Here is a 19,142-nt window from a genome sequence, read left to right as displayed (position 1 = left end):
CCCACACAATAGGAGAAAATATTTGCAAACTATCCATCTGACAAGGGATTAATAACCAGAATATAAGGAGCTCAAACCAAATAGGAAAAAATTTAATAAATCAATTTTAAAATGAGCAAAATATCTGAATAGACATTTCTCAAAAGAGGGCATATAAATGGCAAACAGGTATATGAAAAGGTGCTCTACATCATAGATCATCAGATAAATACAAATCAAAACTACCATGAGATATCCCACTCCAGCTAAAATAGCTTTTATTCAAAAGACAGGCAATATCAAATGTTGGTGAGGATGTGGAAGGAGTGAAGGAGGGAATCCTCGCACATTGTTGGTGGGAATGTAAATTAGTAGAACCACTGCAGAGAACAGTATGGAGGTTCCTCAAAAAATTAAAACTATATCAAAGTGATATCTGCACCCTCCCCTACAATGTTTATTGCAGCACTATTCACAATAACCAAAATTTGGAAGCAACCTAAGTATGCATCAACAGATGAATGGACACAGGAAATGGACATATACACAATGGAGTACTATTCAGCCACAAAAAGAATGAGATTTTGTTATTTGCAACAATATGGATGGAATTGGAGGACATTACATTCAGTGAAATAAGTCAGGCACAGAAAGACAAACTTCACATCTTCTCACTTATTTGTAGGAGCTAAAAATTAAAACAATTGAATACATGGAGACAGAGAGCAGAATGTTGGTTACCAGAGGGAGGGAAAGGTAGGGTTGGTGGTGAGGGAAGTGGGGATGGTTAGTGGGTACAAAAATATGCTTAGATAGAATGAATAAGATCTGGTATTTGATAGCACAACAGAGTTACAGTCAATAATAATTTATTGTACATTTGAAATAACTAAACGAGTATGGATTGTTTCTAACACACACAAAAATCTGATAAATGCTTGTGGTAACAGATACCCCATTTACCCTGATATGATTATTATGCATTGTATGCCTGTATCAACATATATACTCCATATGTGTACCCATAAAAATTAGGATTTTTTTTTTTTAGGCTGAGTGCAGTGGCTCATGCCTGTAATCCCAGCACTTTGGGAGGCTGAGGTGGGCAGATTACTTGAGTGCAGTAGTTCGAGACCAGCCTGGGCAACATGGAGGAACCTCATCTCTATAAAAAAATGCAAAACTTAACCAGAGGCTGTGGTGCACGCCTGTAGTCTCAGCTGCTCAAGAGGCTGAGGTGGAAGGATGGTTTGAGCCCAGGAGGCCACCACATCCAGCTAGTTGTATTTTTAGTAAAGACAGACTTTCACCATGTTGGCCAGGCTGGTCTTGAACTCCTGGCCTCAAGTAAACTGCCCACCTCAGCCTCCCAAAGTGCTGGGATTACAGGCATGACACTGCACCCAGCCCTTTGCCCATTTTTTTAATTGAGTGGTTTCTGTTATTGAGTTGTAAGAATTCTTTATATAATCTGGATAGTAGAACTCATGCTGTATGGTCTTTTCATGTTCTTGACAATGTCCATGTATGCACAGCATTTTTTAAAACTTAGGTCCCATTTAGGTATTTATATTTGCTTTTGCTTATGTTGTTTCATTGAAGAATCCATTCCAAATAAAGTCAGGAAGATTTACTTCTATGTTTTCTTCTAATACTTTTATAGTTTAGCTGTTACCTTAGGTCATTGATGAATTTTGAATTAACTTTTAAGTGTAGGGTGAGATACAATCTAACTTCATTATGTTGTGTGTCTGTGTGTAGGTGTCCCAGCAGTATTGGTCGAAGAGACTATTCTGTCTCCATAAAGTAATCTTGGATCCTTCTTGAAAATCAAGTGGCCTTAGATGTATGGGTTTCTTTACGGACTCTCACTTCTATTCCATTTGTCTATATATCTGCCTCCTGGGTTGAAGCGATCCTCCCACTTCAGCCTCTCCAGTAGTCTCCAGCTGGGACTACAGACATACACCAACACAACTGGCTAATTATTGTATTTCTTGTAGAGATGGGGTTTCTGATGTTCACTGAGAAATCTAAAAATAATGCATACAATTATAAAATAGAAAAATACCAGCAAATATTCACTGCTGAAGAAAATAAGAATATAATTGTAACACACTATGTATGTACACTCAAAAAAAAAATTCCAGAAACACAGAGAAATGCTAGTCTAGAAACAAAGAAAGGTATTTATTTAATTTTTTTTTTTTTTTGGAGACAGGGTCTCACTCTGTTGCCCTGGCTGGAGTGCAGTAGCACTATCATAGGTCACTGTAGCCTCAATCTTCCAGACTCAAGCAATGTAAGGATGCAGCAAAAATACAAAGACACATGTGGCTGACATTCTAGTGGTCATCAATTTTGACATGTTCATCATTAGTGTTTTGAAAATGTGTGAACAAACTCTTATACTAAGACCTGTCTCCTGAATAATAACTAATTGTTAAACTTCTGTTAGAAACCCTGCAGCATTCTCTGCTCTGACAGTCCCACAACCACTGGGGTATGCTGAGCTATGGCTGAAACACTAACTTTAAACTGTCCTCAATCACATGGGGAAGCTAAAAAAGCTGATTTCTTAGAAGTAGTGAGAACAGTGGCTCTAGAGGCAGTGAAGGGTAAGGGATAGGTGGGATGGCCAAAGGTTGGCTAATGGATGCAAAAGTACAGGTAGATAAGAGGAAGAAGTTCTGCTGTTCTGCAGCACTAAAGGTGACTATCATCGACAACAATTTATTTTCAAATTGCTGGAACAATGAATTTTTGATTTTCTCAACACAAAAAAGAGATAATTGAGGTGATAAATGTGCTAATTATACTGATTTGATCATTATACATCATATACATACATTTAAATATCACACTGTACCCCATAAATATGTACAACACTTACGTGTCATTTAAAAATAATGATAAAATTATATCAAGATTCAAGCGCCTCTTATAGCGCTTCCCACAGTCTTCACATTTGGATGGATTTTCTCCACTGTGGTTTTTTTGTTGGTCTTTACGGTATGACCGGTATACAAGCTTCTTTCCACAATCCTCACATTTGAATGGTTTTTTTCGGCAGTGGAGTCTCTTATGATTCAAAATACTTGAGGCCTGTCTAAAGCTCTTCCCACAGTCATCACAGTTATAAGGTCTCTCTCCTGTGTGGGCTCTATGGTGCAAGTCAAGACCTGACTTAGTAATGTAGCTCTTCCCACACTTGTCACATTTGTATGGCTTTTCTCCAGTGTGGACTCGCTGATGGATCAAAAGATAGGAGGACCGTCTGAAGCTCTTCCCACATTCTTTACAATTATATGGTTTCTCTCCTGTGTGGATCGTCTGATGCTTACACAAATCCAGCCTACCAACGAAGCCTTTTCCATATTCCCCAGTGCTGTTTGGTTTCTTTCCTGTGTGGACCACACAATGCCTATTAAGACTTGACCTAAGACGGAAGCTCACACTACATATCTCACATTTGAATGGCTTCTCCCCTGTGTGAATTCTCTGATGTTTCTGAAGCTGGAAATCATGAACGAAGGCCCTCCCACATGCCTCACAATTATAATGTTTCTCTCCCATGTGTAATTTGCAATGAACTGTAAGTGCTGATCTACATCTGAAGCCTCTCCCACATTGTTCACATTTGAAAGGTTTCTCTCCAGTATGGACTCTCTGATGAGTTTGCAGATGTAAACTCTGACTGAATTCCTTACCACACACGTCACACTTAAAGAGTTTCTCTCCCAGGTGGACTCTCTGATGAATATGAAGTGCTGAGATGTAACAGAAGCTTTTTCCACACTCATCACAGGAATGAGACTTCTCTGCTGAGCGTATTTGCTGAGGAAGATCAAAGATGGACATATCACTGAAGGATTGTTTACACTTCCCACAATCGGAAGGTTTCTGTCCCGTGTGCATTATAGATAGTCCTTCCTCAACCTGGGAGTGGGCATCACCCTGTTCAAAGAACTGAGAGCTCTTTATGGTAGAGTCTTGAGGCCTGGTTAAATCACTTGCAATTTCTTCCCAGATCTGCTGGCAGGACCACCCTTCATGTGGTCCTGCTTCTGGAAAAGTCTTCATCTCAGGTTGGATCTTGCCTCCTATCAGAATACAAAATTAGGAGATCAGGACAAGCTATGCCCTGTTCAGTGTTTTTAAGAGTTCACACTTAGGACATGGTATGAAACTTCAACGAATGTTCAGTTTGTGTTTTCCAAGTGCACCCTGGTTTCTGGTTTGCATGAGAGCAATCTAAAACCATACCATGTCACTGGGGACGGTGGCTCACACCCATAATCCCAGCACTTTGGGAGACCAAGGCACTTTGGGAAGCTGAGGCAGGCAGATCACTTGAGGTCAGGAATTCGGGACCAGCCTGACCAACATAGTGAAACCCCGTCTCTATTAAAAATACAAAAATCAGCTAGGTGTGGTGGCACACACCTATAATCCCAGATACTTGGGAGGCTGAGGCAGGAGAATTGCTTGAACCCAGGAGGCGCAGGTTGCAGCAAGCCGAGATCGTGCCACTGCACTCCAGCCTGGGCGACAGAGTGAGACTCTGCCTCAAAAAAAAAAAAAAAAAAAAAGAAAGAGAAAAACAGAACACATTTCAAATAAAAAATCATTGATAGAAATAAAAAGTTTAATAAAAAATTAATATGACACATACATTTAACCTGTTACTGTTTTTAAAATTTCCAACTCAGTCTGAAATTTTACATGATAAATTACTAAACTATTATGTACATACTGAAATATGAATCAAAAGGAACTCTAAGGGAAAGCAGTAACATAATAAATACTTTGTATATTTGCCTGTATATTATATATCCTTATAAAGAAGTTAACCTTCCTTTCAGTATAAGATGGCTTAAAAAACATTTTTAAAAATAAGAAAAGGAGTTAACCTAACTAAAAAGAGGTCGGGACTTTGTCCTCAGTATCTGAGAGGTAATCTGTAGAATCTTGAAAGGGCATGCCTGAGGAGAGTCTCTCTGTTTGCTTGGGGGCAAATCTTGGGTAACTCTTGATAGTGAAATAACATAATTTAGGGTTGTGACTAGCCACAGCTTTGGGGGATGGGAAATGGCAGGTGGCGTTCCCCATGTCAGAAAAAATAACGATGTGATTTAATGTAGGTCTTTAGGTCACAGGGAACCAGTGGACCAAAAGACTAAATAACCACACAGGAATCAACCAACCAATTATGGCTATGTAATGGAGCCCCAATAATTACTTGGATCCCAGCACTCAGTTGAGTTTCCCTGATTGGTGGTTCCTTGTGTCTAAGTCACATGCTAATTTTGGGTATGTAACATGCCCGACTCTACTGTGAGAATACAAGAGGAGATCCACATTTGGTACTTCACTGGACTCTGTCTTATTTGGTTTTTCCCCCTTGGTTAACTATAATATGCATCTTTTCCCTGTAAAAATCAGTAACTGTGAGAATAAATGCATCCAGTGAGTTCTGAGGGTTTTTCTAGGAAATTATTGAATGTGAAGGTAGTTTTGAAAAACTCCCGAATTTGCACTTGGAGTGAAGTGAGAGCAGTTCTCTGTAAAATGTCCCATTAAACTTTTTAGTTTAACCCTTCATGATACTAAACATCAAACACCTTAGAATGTTTATATCTACAAATCAAAAGTATTCCTATACAAGAATTTTGCATGACACATATAAAATACTTAATCTTATTTTTCTGTTTTGATATGGGTGATAAGTTGGTTATCTGAAAGAGTACAGAGACAGACAACTGCAGTTCTGAGGGGAATCTGAAAGGCTGTCCTTCCAGAGGTCCACAAAGGAGGATGCTCTTCATCAGACAATCAATGATGTGAAGAATCACTTGGAATGAAAAGAAAGCCTATGATGTAGATAAACAGGCCTTTATAACTGTTTTTATATTCAAGACTAAACATCAGTGAGCTGAAATAAAGTTAAAACCTTCAATAGACATTTATAGAAAGGAGCCAGAATGAAAATTATCACAGTGTGGAGACAAGCAGGAAAGGTGTCGTTACATGAAATGTCAGCTAAAGTCACTCACATACACCTACGTGCATGAAAACTGTCCAGGTTATACTGAAAGAGGTGTTTCTTATTATGGTTCATGCTCACAAAATGTTCAAAACTTTGTCAGGATATTACCAAGTCCTGAATTAGGTAAATTTTTCTGATGGAGAGTTAAGTTCCAAAGGTTGAATCTTGGAAAATATTAATAGGTAAGTGGGCACCCATCAGTATACCTGGCCAAACTCCAACCTTAAGCCTAGAACCTCGGCCCTAAGTGAAAACAGATGACCCCATTTTTCTGCCCAAATGTTGCTTTTTTTGGCCTGCCTGCCACTATCCTGTGCCCATAAAAGATTTCAGCTGGCAGAGCAACACAAGCAGCTGAGTGGCAAGGATACAAGTCACTGAGCGGTGAGCAGAGAAGCAACTGAGTGTCGGAAAGTATGGATAGATGTGGCTAACTTCAGAAGCTGTGGCTTTGGAGAGCGGCCCAGCCACAAATGGCCTGGCTTCAGGAACATGTTGATCCCCTTCCCATCCCCTTTCCAGCCTCCTTTTCTGCTGAGAACCACTTACCACTCAATAAAGTCTTCTGCGTTCATCACCTTTCACACAGTTCATGTGACCTGGTTCTTCCTGGATGCTGGACAAGAACCCAGGTGCCAAGAGGGCAGGGGCTGCTACCCTGACGCTCCACTGAGCTGACTGGCACTTGGCCATCCCTAGATGGCAGAGCTGAAACAGCATGGGTTGTAACATGCTTGGACACTGCTGTGGGGCGTGCACAATAGAGCCTGCTCTCGCCAGAGAGGAGCGACCAGCCAATTCCAGCATTCATTTGCTCCGGTTCCTGCACTCGCTCGCTTGCACACTCCCTCCTGCAAGGAGTCGACAGTGGTGGGCTGAGTGAAACAAACCCTGAAGTTCCTGCCCGCAAAGATGGTCAAGGGAACAATCCTGTCTAATAGGTACATGGATATATTTAATACACTGTGACTTATAAATAAGAGGTCTTTCAGGAGATGGGAAGGTCTCTCAGGATGTTTCTATTTTGAGTAATTCCCCAATTCCTTCCAGGTCATAAAGCTTACTAGTTCAAAATATAGCACTAAATCTATAAAAATAAACAAAAAGCCTGTCCTTTAACTTTTTGACAATTAAATTTGCATAATGTAAAGACGAGGGAAATACACACATTTTTGAAGAAAGATGACCAGAAACAGAGTCAACATTCAGCTACATAACTTGTGTCCTCTCATCCTCATTCTTCCCCCTCTAAGGGAAGGAAGGAGGAACTGGAGGCAGTGAAGTGTGGGCCGACTTTGGAAAAGGCAAATGGGCTGCAGATGGGTAAATCTCTCAAAGGAAAGCTAGCTGCAAATCCTCATTCAAAAAGACTTTCTTCTCAGATATAAATATGCTCCCTATGGAAAGCTCCAGGGTAGGGGCCGGGGAAGGCATATTACTCAGTGCGGTCATGAAAAAAAAAATGCTATGCTTAGAAGTTTCCACAGGACACGGGTCAACTGCACACACATAAAACCAATCATGTCAAGGAAACCTAAGAAAGTTGAAAATGGATAAGCAGCCATCCACAGAGAAAAAAAAAAATCTGTTCTGCAATATATAATCAGCCCTCCATATCCATGGGTTTGGCATCCATGGATTCAACCAACAGGACATAAAAAATATTTAGGGAAAAAAACTCCAGTTCCAAAGAGCAAAACTGGAATTTCTCACACACTGAGTCCTATGTTGAATCCTTGTGAATGAAGTGACAGGTAGGCATTGCATTTGGTATTATAACTGGTCTAGACATGATTTAAAGTATATGGGAGGATGTACATAGGTTTAGGCAAAGACTTCACATATATCAGGAACTTGAACATCTCCGGCTTTCGGTATCCATGTGGGGTCCTGAAATCAAACCCCTATGGCTTCCAAGGGACTAATATACTTCATACACTCTGGTTCATGTATTACTTATTAGCTAGCTCCATGATTCCTACAGACAGTGAAGTCCCCCCATCCATTAATTCATTCATCAGGATACCAAATATTTACAGATCCCTCCATGTACTAGGACTATTCTAGGCGCTGAAGATGCAGTCATAAACAAACAGATAAACACCTTGTAGAGATTATATTTGAAAGGGAACAGGTGATCTATCAGTAAACAAAAGCATATGACACATAATACTTGCAGGCCAAGTAAAGATAGGATGGTATTTTCAATACGGTGCTTGAAGATGACCTCTTCCATGACATTAAAACTCAGCACAGACCTGCATAAACTAATGGAGGGGGTCAGTAAGTTTTGTGGGAACAGAGGACTCCAGTCAGAGAGAAAAGCAAGTGGGGGCTCTGAGGCAGAAGCTTCTGTAGTAGGGAACACAATTGTTCCTGAAAGATGTCCACATCCAACCTTCAGGACCTATGATTCTGACACATTACACAGCAAGGCAGATTAAGGCTGCAGATGTCACTGAAGTCACTAATCAGCTAAGCAGAAAGTAGGAAAGTCAACTTGGATCATGCAGGAGTGATGAATACAACCACAAGGGACCTGAAAGGTGAAAGACATAGGCATAAGAAGAGTGGCAGAGGGACCATGACTCTGGAAGAATGGTCAAGGATGCAATGTAGCTGCCTTCAAAGATGGAGGAATGGAAACTAGAGCCACGGAGTGTGGACAGTGTCTAGGGACTGGTAAAACAAAGTGAAGGCTTCTCCCCATGAACATCCAGAAAGGAACAAAGCCCTAAGACAGCTTGATTTTTTCCCAGTGAGATGTGTCAGACTTCAGGCCTAAAGAACAGAGAAATAATAAGTGCTTCTTATTTAATCATCTAAGTTCGTGGTCATTGGATACCAGCAACAGGTGATACAGTGTCCTTGGCAGGATGGAGAAATAAGAGGGATGACAAGGTGGCCAGAAAAGATGGAGAATGAGGGAGAGTATGGGAGATGTAGTCAAGAGGCAGTGAAGAATGAAGAGTAGACCACAGGGGTTTCTAGAAGCCACTTAAAAGAGGCTTTCATAAAATTAAGAAGACAGAAAGGCTCTTAAGCTGAGGAATGACAATCTGACATCCATGTCCTAAGGATCACTTTACCTGCCATGAGGAGAACAGATGTCAGAGTGGGAAGGCACGGAGCAGGGCCACCAGCTGGAAGGAGGTTATAATAATCCAGCAAAGATGTTTGGCCATTTAGAAGAAGGTAATGGAGTTGGACGTGCACAGAAGTAAAACAGATGGAAGTCACAAACAAGGACACACAGTTGCGTGCTTCTTACCTGAATTCCCTTCTCTTTGGGTTGCTATATCCATCATCCAAAACTTTTCCTCCCTTAGAAAGTGGAAAGTATCTTGGTGGAATGGTTGATGCCCTGTAAACAGGAAAAGTCACATGCTTAATCCCAACATATTATAGATAATATCATGGTAACACTTATTGGAAATTTAGGTTCCCACTGCACACTCAAACTTGAACACCCTAGGATACAAAACCACTCCTGGGGCCTGACATTCCCTTATAGAAGATGCCTGTCCTCACCCACTGACAGCAGGTTCCTGAAGTTCTCCAGCATCACATCTCGATACAGCTTCCTCTGGGCAAGGTCCAGCAGCCCCAGCTCCTCCTCAGTGAAGATCACTGCCACATCCTTGAAGGTCACTGCCTCCTACAGCATCAAACATATGCAACCTCAATCTCACTACCAATGGTTACTGGGAGAGAAGAAACATTGAGGAGGCCAAGAGGAAAAATGGAAAGTTTTTCAGGATCTTCAGAGATGTAGGTCAACTTATAGAATTCCCATTCATTCTAGTCTGTGTCCTGACAATGACACACCTTGATTATCCCAAGCGTCATCAGAAGTCCAACGACGAAGAAGTCCTGTGGTCTTATTTAGTGGACTCATTGAGTTTACTTGTATGTAGCCCCCTAGGAGTCTAAATGCTGCATCCTGGGCTACACGTATATAGGTCTCAATGAACCTTGCTAATAGTCCCAGCGACAGTGAGCAATTCAGTCAGTATCTGCCCGACCTGGCAGCCGGTTGATGAGGCTGTGGCTGTGAAACCCCAATCTCAGTATTCCCAATAATTATTTTTCCTTTTCCACTTTATAATGCACATCCTGTTGGTAATTTGCGGTTCGGATCACCGCGGTAACTGACAAAGGTCCTCCTGACTCTAATCTGGAGGTGATGCTTTCCTGAACATCCCCTGACTTCTACGGGATCCCACAGTGGTGAAGAATGAGACCACGGAATACCATAGGGGGTACCAGGGTCTTTCTGATGGTACTGGGGACACCTGATCCCATTTGGGTGGCTGGTACTAGCAGGCATTTTTTGTATAGGACATGACCTCCCTTCCTGACTGAACAACTGAGGCAGGAAGGTCTGAGCCAAACAACCAGGGGAATGGATGTCTACAATGATAGTAGCCTCAGGACAGGGACAGACAGACTGGGTCACTGCACCACCTCAGCCCACCCATTATCCAACAGCTATTAATCTGCTGTTCCCCCAAGGATATGGCAGCAGAGGCCTGGAAGCACAGCACATTCCTTATCTCAAGCTGCAGTCACCTCATGTCACCTGGCTAAGTGTTCCATCTGCTACCCTGCATTTATTCTATCACCAACCACAGTGACCCTCTCATCCTGACTATGGTAAACCACACCAGCATCCCTCATGCCACGGTGCACACCAACAGCTCCATAACCCTGGCTTGTCAAGTCAGAACCTGGCACCTGCCACATGAGAGAGAGCTGGAGGGCCCTGTGGTAACTGGTGTAAGGCAGCAGAATCACACAACCTCAACAAAGCTACAGTGGACTGTGCTTTCTGACACCATGCTCCTTTGACTACCTGGATGAGAAATGTTCCACATAATGAAAACCAGGACTGGATGAGTGGTATTCCTCTCTGTAAGAGCCGCATGAATGTCATACTGGGGCAACTGACCTTATGCAACTGTGCCAAAAATGAGATGTGGCTGGCAAAAGATAATGTCCCCATTCCCACAAATGGGTCACAGAACAGCCAAACAAGGGAATGGGTGCTGTGTGCACCTGAGCCTTATGGCTTTCTCTGTGGGTGGTTTGGAGGGTGACCCAGATACAGGGTGGGCAATGTCATGCCTGGAAAGCTGGCAGACTGTTAGATCCTAAACATTGGGCATGCTGGGGGTGCCCCTAGATGTCACCCTGGGAGCGAGATGCACCACTGGGCAAGAAGGCTAAAGCTGTGCCCCAGGCTGACTGGGGACCTGCCTGGAGGTGCAGCTAGCTCCAGATTTATGTCCTACACCTACAAGTGAATTCCCATGAAAAATGATGAGACACCTGTCACAGGCAATGGCCAATAGATACTGTTTATTCCACGGCCACTGCCTTGGGAGCCCAGCAACATCCCTTCACTCCCTCAGGAAGGTTCAAAAAACACAAGTGCTCTGTGCTTTTAGCCCTACTGGGAGGAGTGGGTCTGCAACTGCCAACACCTCCGGCCTTCTCTGGATACATAGCTATTGTAAAAACTCAATGAGAGGCAACCCAGAAGCAGGTCCACTGGCTTCAGACACTGGGGCCACCTGAATGATTCTTCTTTGGTATCTTCAGCAGCTTCTTATTTTGATAACTGGGACCTGGGCAGGATTACTACTTCAGGAAGGTCTGGCTGTGCTGCTTGTGGTCATGCTCCTCTGGGGTCCACGGAATGTATTCCAGCTATAATTCCATGAAGTTGGCAGAGATTGTGTCAGTCAAGGTGTTACACTGATCTAACAAGATCAGGGGAGGCCAGGGGAGGTCGATGCACATATGAAATGGACCAGTTTGCTAAGAGGGATATCTGGGTCAGGGGATGGACTGCAGGACAGTTGGGGTGCAGACACCACCCAGCTCTCTCCCCTTTATTGCTTGTAGTTCTCAAGAATAACTGTAGATTATTCTAAGAATGCAATATTATGGGGAGGAACTGCCTTTGACAGTCTGGGCTTTGTTCCTCTCTCACCTGGAAGGAAGATGACCTTCAAGTTTATCTCCATGAGTCATGGCACCCCAAGGTATATAAATGGGGGCAGGTTACCTTCTGGGGTGCCTCAGCTCTGGTGCAAGTGGGGCACATACAGTCAAGATTCCATCTGCTCCAGGTAGCTTTCTTGAGCCCTGGATGGCCAGCTCACACTGGACCCTAGGCTTCTGGGCTCCCCTGCTGCCAATCTGTAATAATAAATCTGCTTCATGCAATCTGTTGCGTGTGAATGTGTTCTGTCCCACAGGACTCACACGAGTTGGTAATCAGTGCACAGTGAACCTGCTCCATGGTACCCCGAGACAGCTATGCAGTGTTTCTTCTGTACTAGCAAGGCACAAACCACATATGCTTATTGCAGCATTTAGTGTCCTGATCAGAAGCCAGAACGCCTCAGTGCACATTCTGAGAGTCTGCCCATTTCTAACCATGTGACCTCAGACATGTTTTCCTACAAGCCTTGTTCCCTCTCTGAATAATAGTTCTTACATGACAGAGTTTTTTCAAAAATTAAGAAAAGAAATATACAGTATTTTGAAAAGTCTACGGCACAGACTGTTTAATGAACATTAGCTGGTATTACTTATTACTGTTATTACCATTATCTATTTCAGGGTTCCATAGTATTCCAGGGAACTGATGATCTATTTTTAGCTACACTAAAGAATAAATATTTAATTTTACATATTTTCCATTATCAGTCTGGCAAAGATGATATGGTAAGTAGTAAGATGTAAGAACATCTGACTCTGTCTCATTTAAAATAATTTCATATGAAAATTAAAATGTGAATAAGCACATTTAATATTATCATCATATAATTGCATACTTTTTTCTCACTTTTTTCCCTACCTCTCTAATCATTCAACAGAATACAAGTACCCTAATTCTCCTTATGATAGCCAAGAGCAGTTTATAAATATTCCCACGGTTTTGTAATCTGATTAGGAAGAACAATTCATTCTATCATTCTCACTTATTATTATAAATGAGTATCACCACTTTTCAAGATTATTGGCCATCTCTGTTTCTTCTTTTACGATTGCCTTTTAGTATTCTTTGTTCCAATCTGTTTGAACTTTTTTCTTTATCCTTTTAGAAGATTCTTATTCTGGATTTATTCTTCCTTAACTATCCAAGGGGTAAATATTTTTGCCCCAGGTTGTCATTTTTTCTGGTAACAATATGTGAGGCAGGCTGGGCATGGTGGTTCATGCCTGTAATCCCAGCACTTTGGGAGGCCGAGGCGGGCAGATCATGAGGGCAGATCGAGACCATCCTGGCTAACACGGTGAAACCCCGTCTCTACTAAACACACACAAAAAAATTAGCCGGGTGTGTGGTGGCGGGCGCCTGTAGTCCCAGCTACTCGGGAGGCTGAGGCAGGAGAACGGCGTAAACCCGGGAGGCAGAGCTGGCAGTGAGCTGAGATCCCAACACTGTACTCCAGCCTGGGCAACAGAGAGAGACTCTGTCTCAAAAAAAAAAAAAAAAAAAAAAAAAAAATGGTGAGGCATTTTATGCCATAAGGAGGAATTTAGGGATTTTTTTTTTTTTTTTTTTTTTGAGACAGAGTCTCACTCTGTCACTCAGGCTGGAGTGCAGTGGCGCGATCTCGGCTCACTGCAAGCTCCGCCTCCTGGGTTCACGCCATTCTCCTGCCTCAGCCTGCCGAGTAGCTGGGACTACAGGTGCCCGCACCACGCCCGGCTAATTTTTTTTTTTTTTTTTTTTTTGTATTTTTAGTACAGACGGGGTTTCACCATATTAGCCAGGATGGTCTCTATCTCCTGACCTAGTGATCCACCTGCCTCAGCCTCCAAAAAAGTGCTGGGATTACAGGCGTGAGCCACCGCGCCCAGCCAAAGAAAAAATGTGTGAGGTATCTTCTGCCATAAGGAGGAATTTGGAGATAAGAACAGCTGTGGTAATCACTGTCCTTGGGTACTTGGAACAATGAGTACACCTGAGTAGGTGCCAGGTCTGGAAAAGAAGATGTCATACCAACCCAGGACAGGGAGAAGCAGCGCCACCTATGGATGTCATCACTTAAGGGAGCACTCCAGACACTCACACAACAGGGCACCAGACCCTCAATGGAGAATTTTTCTTTCTTCTCATCTCTCTCTTTCACTTGAGCAGAATGGCTAACATTCCTGTTCCTTGATTGCCTCTGATTTTGAGCAGGTTTCTCATATTTCATGAGTTTAGGAGAAGAGATCAGGAACCTCCTCATTCTGCTGCTCTGAGAAGTAAATGAGTGACAGTACACAAGTGACTGGCCAATCTTCAGTATTACTAGACTTTTTTTGTTTTGTTTTCTTTTTTGAGACAGAGTTTCACTCTTGTTGCCCAGGCTGGAGTGCAATGGCCCGATCTCAGCTCACTGCAACCTCCGCCTCCCAGTTTGAAGTGATTCTCGTGCTTCAGCCTACCGAGTAGCTGGGATTACAGGCATGTACCACCATGCCCAGTTAATTTTGTATTTTTAGTAGAGATGGGGTTTCTCCATGTTGGTCAGACTGGTCTCGAACTCCCGACCTCAGGTGATCCGCCGCCTCAGCCTCCCAAAGTGCTGGGATTACCAGCGTGAGCCACTGCACCCAGCCCAGTATTACTAGCCATTTTAAATGAAGACTTTCTGGCTGGGTGCGGTGGCTCACGCCTATAATCCCAGCACTTTGGGAGGCCGAGGCGGGCAGATCACTTGAGGTCAGAAGTTCGATACAAGCCTGGCCAACATGATGAAACCCCATCTCCACTAATACTACAAAAATTAGCCAGGTGACAAGAGATCCTCAAAGTCCTGCTGTTCTCCTTGAGTGTTCCCAGGGCAGAGAAAAACACACAACAATCTGAGTAGTGAGATGGAATTTTAACAGTAAGAGAGGCAAGTCCTACTTACCTTGGACATGGTCATTTTTCCTCCAACTTTAGGGAATTTGCAGAGTCCTGAATGACACAGTTCCAGGGAAAGCAGAATTGTGCCTGGAAAGTGCCATGAAGACAGAAAAAGAGACATGAAATGGTGGCCAGGGATGTCACCCACCAACAAGGACTCATATTGTCAATTAGCACATGAACGCTCACAGCAGCATTATTCATACTAACCCCAAATTGCACACAACCAAAAAGCTCTCCTATAGGTAAAGGGATAGAAAAATTGTGGCATATTCATACAATGGAATCTTATTTGGAAACGTAAAGGAATGAAATACTGACCATGCAACAACACCTGTGAACCTTGAAAACATTACAGTAAATGAAAGAAGCAAGTCACAAAAACCCACAGACCCTACGATTCCATTTATATGAAATGTCTGGAATAGACAAGTAGAATAGAATAGAAAGTAGGTTAGCAGTTGTTCTAAATTTGAGTTGAGAATGAGGTTTAAAGTAAATGGGCATGAGGAGTCCAACTGGGGGATGAAAGTGATCTCGGCTGAATTATGATGATGATTACTCCACTTCAAAGTTCCTAAAGACCACTGACTTGTATACCTGAGATGGGTGAATGCTATAACTAAAATAAACCTAGAGTTAAAAAAAAAAACTGTTAATGCACATATCATTAGAATCAATAAGACTGGATTCTGAGTCCACATTGATAGAATATTTATAGTTGAACAAATCAATGAACCAATGAGGAGAAATGGAAGCTCTTTTTTACAAGAAAATGCCCACTAATAATGTATTTTCCCATAAGAAACTTCATAATTTAAAAAAAAGTAACAAGAGTGGACAAATCTGAAAGACGTCTTCTTGGCCAGTGACAAAGCTGAGATCACCAATGAAGGGACAAACGAACATCACTTGGACCTTGTTATGTTACAATGAAAAGGGCATCCTATTGCGCCATTGTACCCCAGCCTGGGTGACAAGAGCAAAACTGTCTCAAACAAAAAAAAAAAAAAAAAAGAAAAGGGCATCTTAACACTCCTGTGGAATCCCCACCAACAACGTATAATCTAAACCTAAATGTGAAATATATCTGTAGGGGAAAGAAAAAGAGATCAGGCTGTTACTGTGTCTATGTAGAAAAAGGAAAACATGAGAAACTCCATTTTGATCTGTACTAAGAAAATTCTTCTGCCTTGAGATGCTGTTAATCTGTAACCCTAGCCCCAACTCTGTGCTCGCAGAAACATGTGCTGTATTGACTCAAGGTTTAATGGATTTAGGGCTGTGCAGGATGTGCTTTGGTAAAAATGTGTTTGCAGGCAGTATGCTTGGTAAAAGTCATTGCCATTCTCCAGTCTCGATTAACCAGGGACACCATACACTGCGGAAGGCCACAGGGACCTCTGCCCAAGAAAGCCTGGGCATTGTCCAAGGTTTCTACCCACTGAGACAGCCTGAGAGATGGCCTCGTGGGAAGGGAAAGACCTGACTGTCCCCCAGCCCAACACCCATAAGGGGTCTGTGCTGAGGAGGATTTGTGAAAGAGGAAGGCCTCTTTGCAGTTGAGGTTAAGAGGAAGGCATCTGTCTCCTGCTCATCCGTGGGAATGGAATGTCTCGGTGTAAAACCCAATCGTACATTCTATTTACTGAGATAGGAGAAAACTGCCTTATGGCTGGAGGTGAGACATACTGGCGGCAATACTGGTCTTTACTGCACTGAGATGTTTGTGTAAAGTCACACATAAATCTGGCCTATGTGCACATCCAGGCACAGCTCCTTTCCTTAAACTTATTTATGAGAGTCCTTTGCTCACATGTTTTCCTGCTGACCCTCTCCCCACCATTACCCTATAGTCCTTCCACATCCCCCTCACCAAGATAGTAGAGATAGTGATCAATAAATACTGAGGAAACTCAGAGACCAGTGCCGGTACAGGTCCTCACTTGCTGAGCGCCGGTCCCCTGGGCCCACTTTTCTTCCTCTATACTTTGTGTCTGTGTCTTATTTCTTTTCTCAGTTTCTCATTTCCACCTTGTGAGAAACACCCACAGGTGTGGAGAGGCAGGCCCCCTTCAATATCAAACTCCAAATGAACAACTATGGAAATGTGACAGCTAAAGACAACGCATAAACTGGACTTTGAATAGGTGAAGGGTGGGGCAGAGGACAGTCATAAGGACTTTAAATGAAAAATTTAACAAATTCATATATGGAACTGCAGATTAGATAACATGATGCTAGGTAATATGCTATCCAACACTATCTAGTAAGTACACTACAAATACTAGTATTCTTTTAACACATCTATCTGACATGTAATCGGTAACAGTATTATTTAACATAATATCCAATATTATCTACCATGTTATGTGAAACCCTATAACCAGCCCTTCCTAAATGCCTCTTACCAAGACACCCCACAATTACCGTGGTATGTGGGTTTCCTTGCTGCAGAAAGCTACCAATCAGCTGTCTCTGGTTACAGGTATGTTCCTGGTGGTATTTGGTTGATGGTCATCAACAAAGCAAACAGGAAAAATGTAAACACTTGGCAAATTTGGGTAAAGGGTATATGAGAATTTCTTATACTGTTTTTGCAATTTTTCTATAGCTTTGAAATGATATCAAACGTTTTAAAATATCAGGAAACAAGAGACCACCACTCACCAAGTGACAGGGACAACTTTAAGGCTTTCATTTGTATTATCTCTTTCAATTCGCAAAACAATTCTATGACCCTATAAGCACCATTTTAAAGAACAGCAATGGGAAATACAGAGACATTAACATTCCACATCACACTGCGAGAAAGAGTGTACACACTGCATACGTAGGGAGGCGGACTGAGCGAGGTCAAAGTCCTGGAAACCCTCAGAGCAGGGCACACAGGGCCACCCCAATCCCACCCCCCGGGACGCGAGCAAAGCCCCCCGACGCCAGAAGGCTCCGCTGACGGGAACAATAAACACCCTCCCCGCCCTCGTACCTCTAAACCTCTGCTCTTCGCCAAGGCTTCTTTTCCCCTGAGAGGATCATCGATCATCGGGTGGTTGCGAGCCTCAAGCAAAGGGGGTTCGTTCAAAATGTCCTGCAAGACGCAGAAATGGCTCAAACTACCCCGGTCATTAAAGCAGGAACCTCAGGCTAGGAGACCGGAAGTGTCCTCTCTGCGCCAGAGTGTCTGGACTCCACTCCCCAGAATTCCCCGGACCCGCCCCCCTGAGCCAAAGGGCCCGGGACTCCGCAGAGTGTCTGGACTATCGTTCCCAGAATTCAACGGTTCACCTGCCAGAGCCAAAATGCCCAGTGTTCCACGAGCCAGTGGACTACACTTCCCGTAAAAGGGACTACTCTTCCCAGAATTCTCCGGAAACGCCTACCTGAGCTGAAGTATCAGGAATCCCGCAAGGTGTCTGGACTGCAGAGCCTCAGATGCAAAAGGAAAATGTCCATCATCTCACCCTTTAGGCGCAAGTGTTGCGACTACATGGTGCTCCTCGATTACACTTCCCGCAACACCCACGGGGAACGAATTTCATAGCCCCAGGTTCCTGGTGGGGAATGCAGACTGTTACCCTAACAGTTGTCCTTCCCAGAGTCCTCGAGCGAAAATATTGAATAGAAAGAATTTATGAAGTCTAAATGTCTCCCATGATTGACAGGAGTGTTCTTGGACAGGGAACAAGCGAGGAGATGCAATATTCAAGGAGCTAGAGAGAGTGACTGTTGAGCCGTCAGATGGCTGAAAGGAGGCTCAGGGTTTAAAGCAAGGATATCCAACTCCAGAGCCACAGACCTGTACCGGTCCACTGACTGTTAGGAACCGGGCGGCACAGCAGGAAGTGAGCGGCAGGTGAGGGAGCATTATGGCCTGAGCTCCACCTCCTGTGAGATCAGCCCAGCATTACATTCTCATAGGAGCGCGAACCCTAGTGTGAACTGTGCGTGCGAAGGATCTAGGTCAGGCGCTCCTTATGAGAATCTAATGGCTGAGGTGGAACAGTTTCGTCCCGAAACCATTCCCCAGTCCGTGGAAAAATTGTCTTCCACAAAACCGGTCCATGGTGCTAAAACGGTTGGGGACCACTGGTTTAAAGAATGAGCCAGGTAGAATGGGTTGGGAGGGGCAATGAGAAGCCAGGAAAGCATCAGCCCCTGTAACTGAAAAGTAGATCAGTGGCTTCCCGTTTG

At 43.2% G+C, this 19,142-nt stretch overlaps 1 protein-coding gene across 1 annotated transcript; it reads right to left on the bottom strand.

Annotated features, from left to right (window-relative positions):
- Nucleotides 1-110: 110 nt before the first annotated feature.
- LOC101136640 (zinc finger protein 223) lies at nt 111-18,404 on the bottom strand. Its single transcript, XM_055369658.2, has 7 exons — nt 18,332-18,404; nt 17,938-18,039; nt 14,953-15,035; nt 9,560-9,686; nt 9,300-9,392; nt 2,873-4,082; nt 111-2,012 (listed from the first exon to the last, which is right to left on the bottom strand). Exons 3-7 carry the CDS (start codon nt 14,965-14,967, stop codon nt 1,961-1,963), a joined length of 1,497 nt encoding a protein of 498 aa, XP_055225633.1. The 5' UTR covers nt 14,968-15,035; nt 17,938-18,039; nt 18,332-18,404; the 3' UTR covers nt 111-1,960.
- Nucleotides 18,405-19,142: the final 738 nt, after the last annotated feature.

This window comes from Gorilla gorilla, chromosome 20, assembly GCF_029281585.2.
Source record: "Gorilla gorilla gorilla isolate KB3781 chromosome 20, NHGRI_mGorGor1-v2.1_pri, whole genome shotgun sequence".
NCBI lineage: Eukaryota > Metazoa > Chordata > Mammalia > Primates > Hominidae > Gorilla > Gorilla gorilla.
This window is presented reverse-complemented; position numbering and strand designations above follow the sequence as displayed.

Coding starts and splice junctions, on each gene's coding strand:
- LOC101136640 (XM_055369658.2), bottom strand. Junction 9,393..9,559: donor CAGGAACCTGCTGTCAGTGG/GTGAGGACAGGC, acceptor TCCTGTTTACAG/GGCATCAACCATTCCACCAA. Junction 2,013..2,872: donor TCATTATTTTTAAATGACAC/GTAAGTGTTGTA, acceptor CATTATTTTTAG/ATTTCTCAGTGAACATCAGA.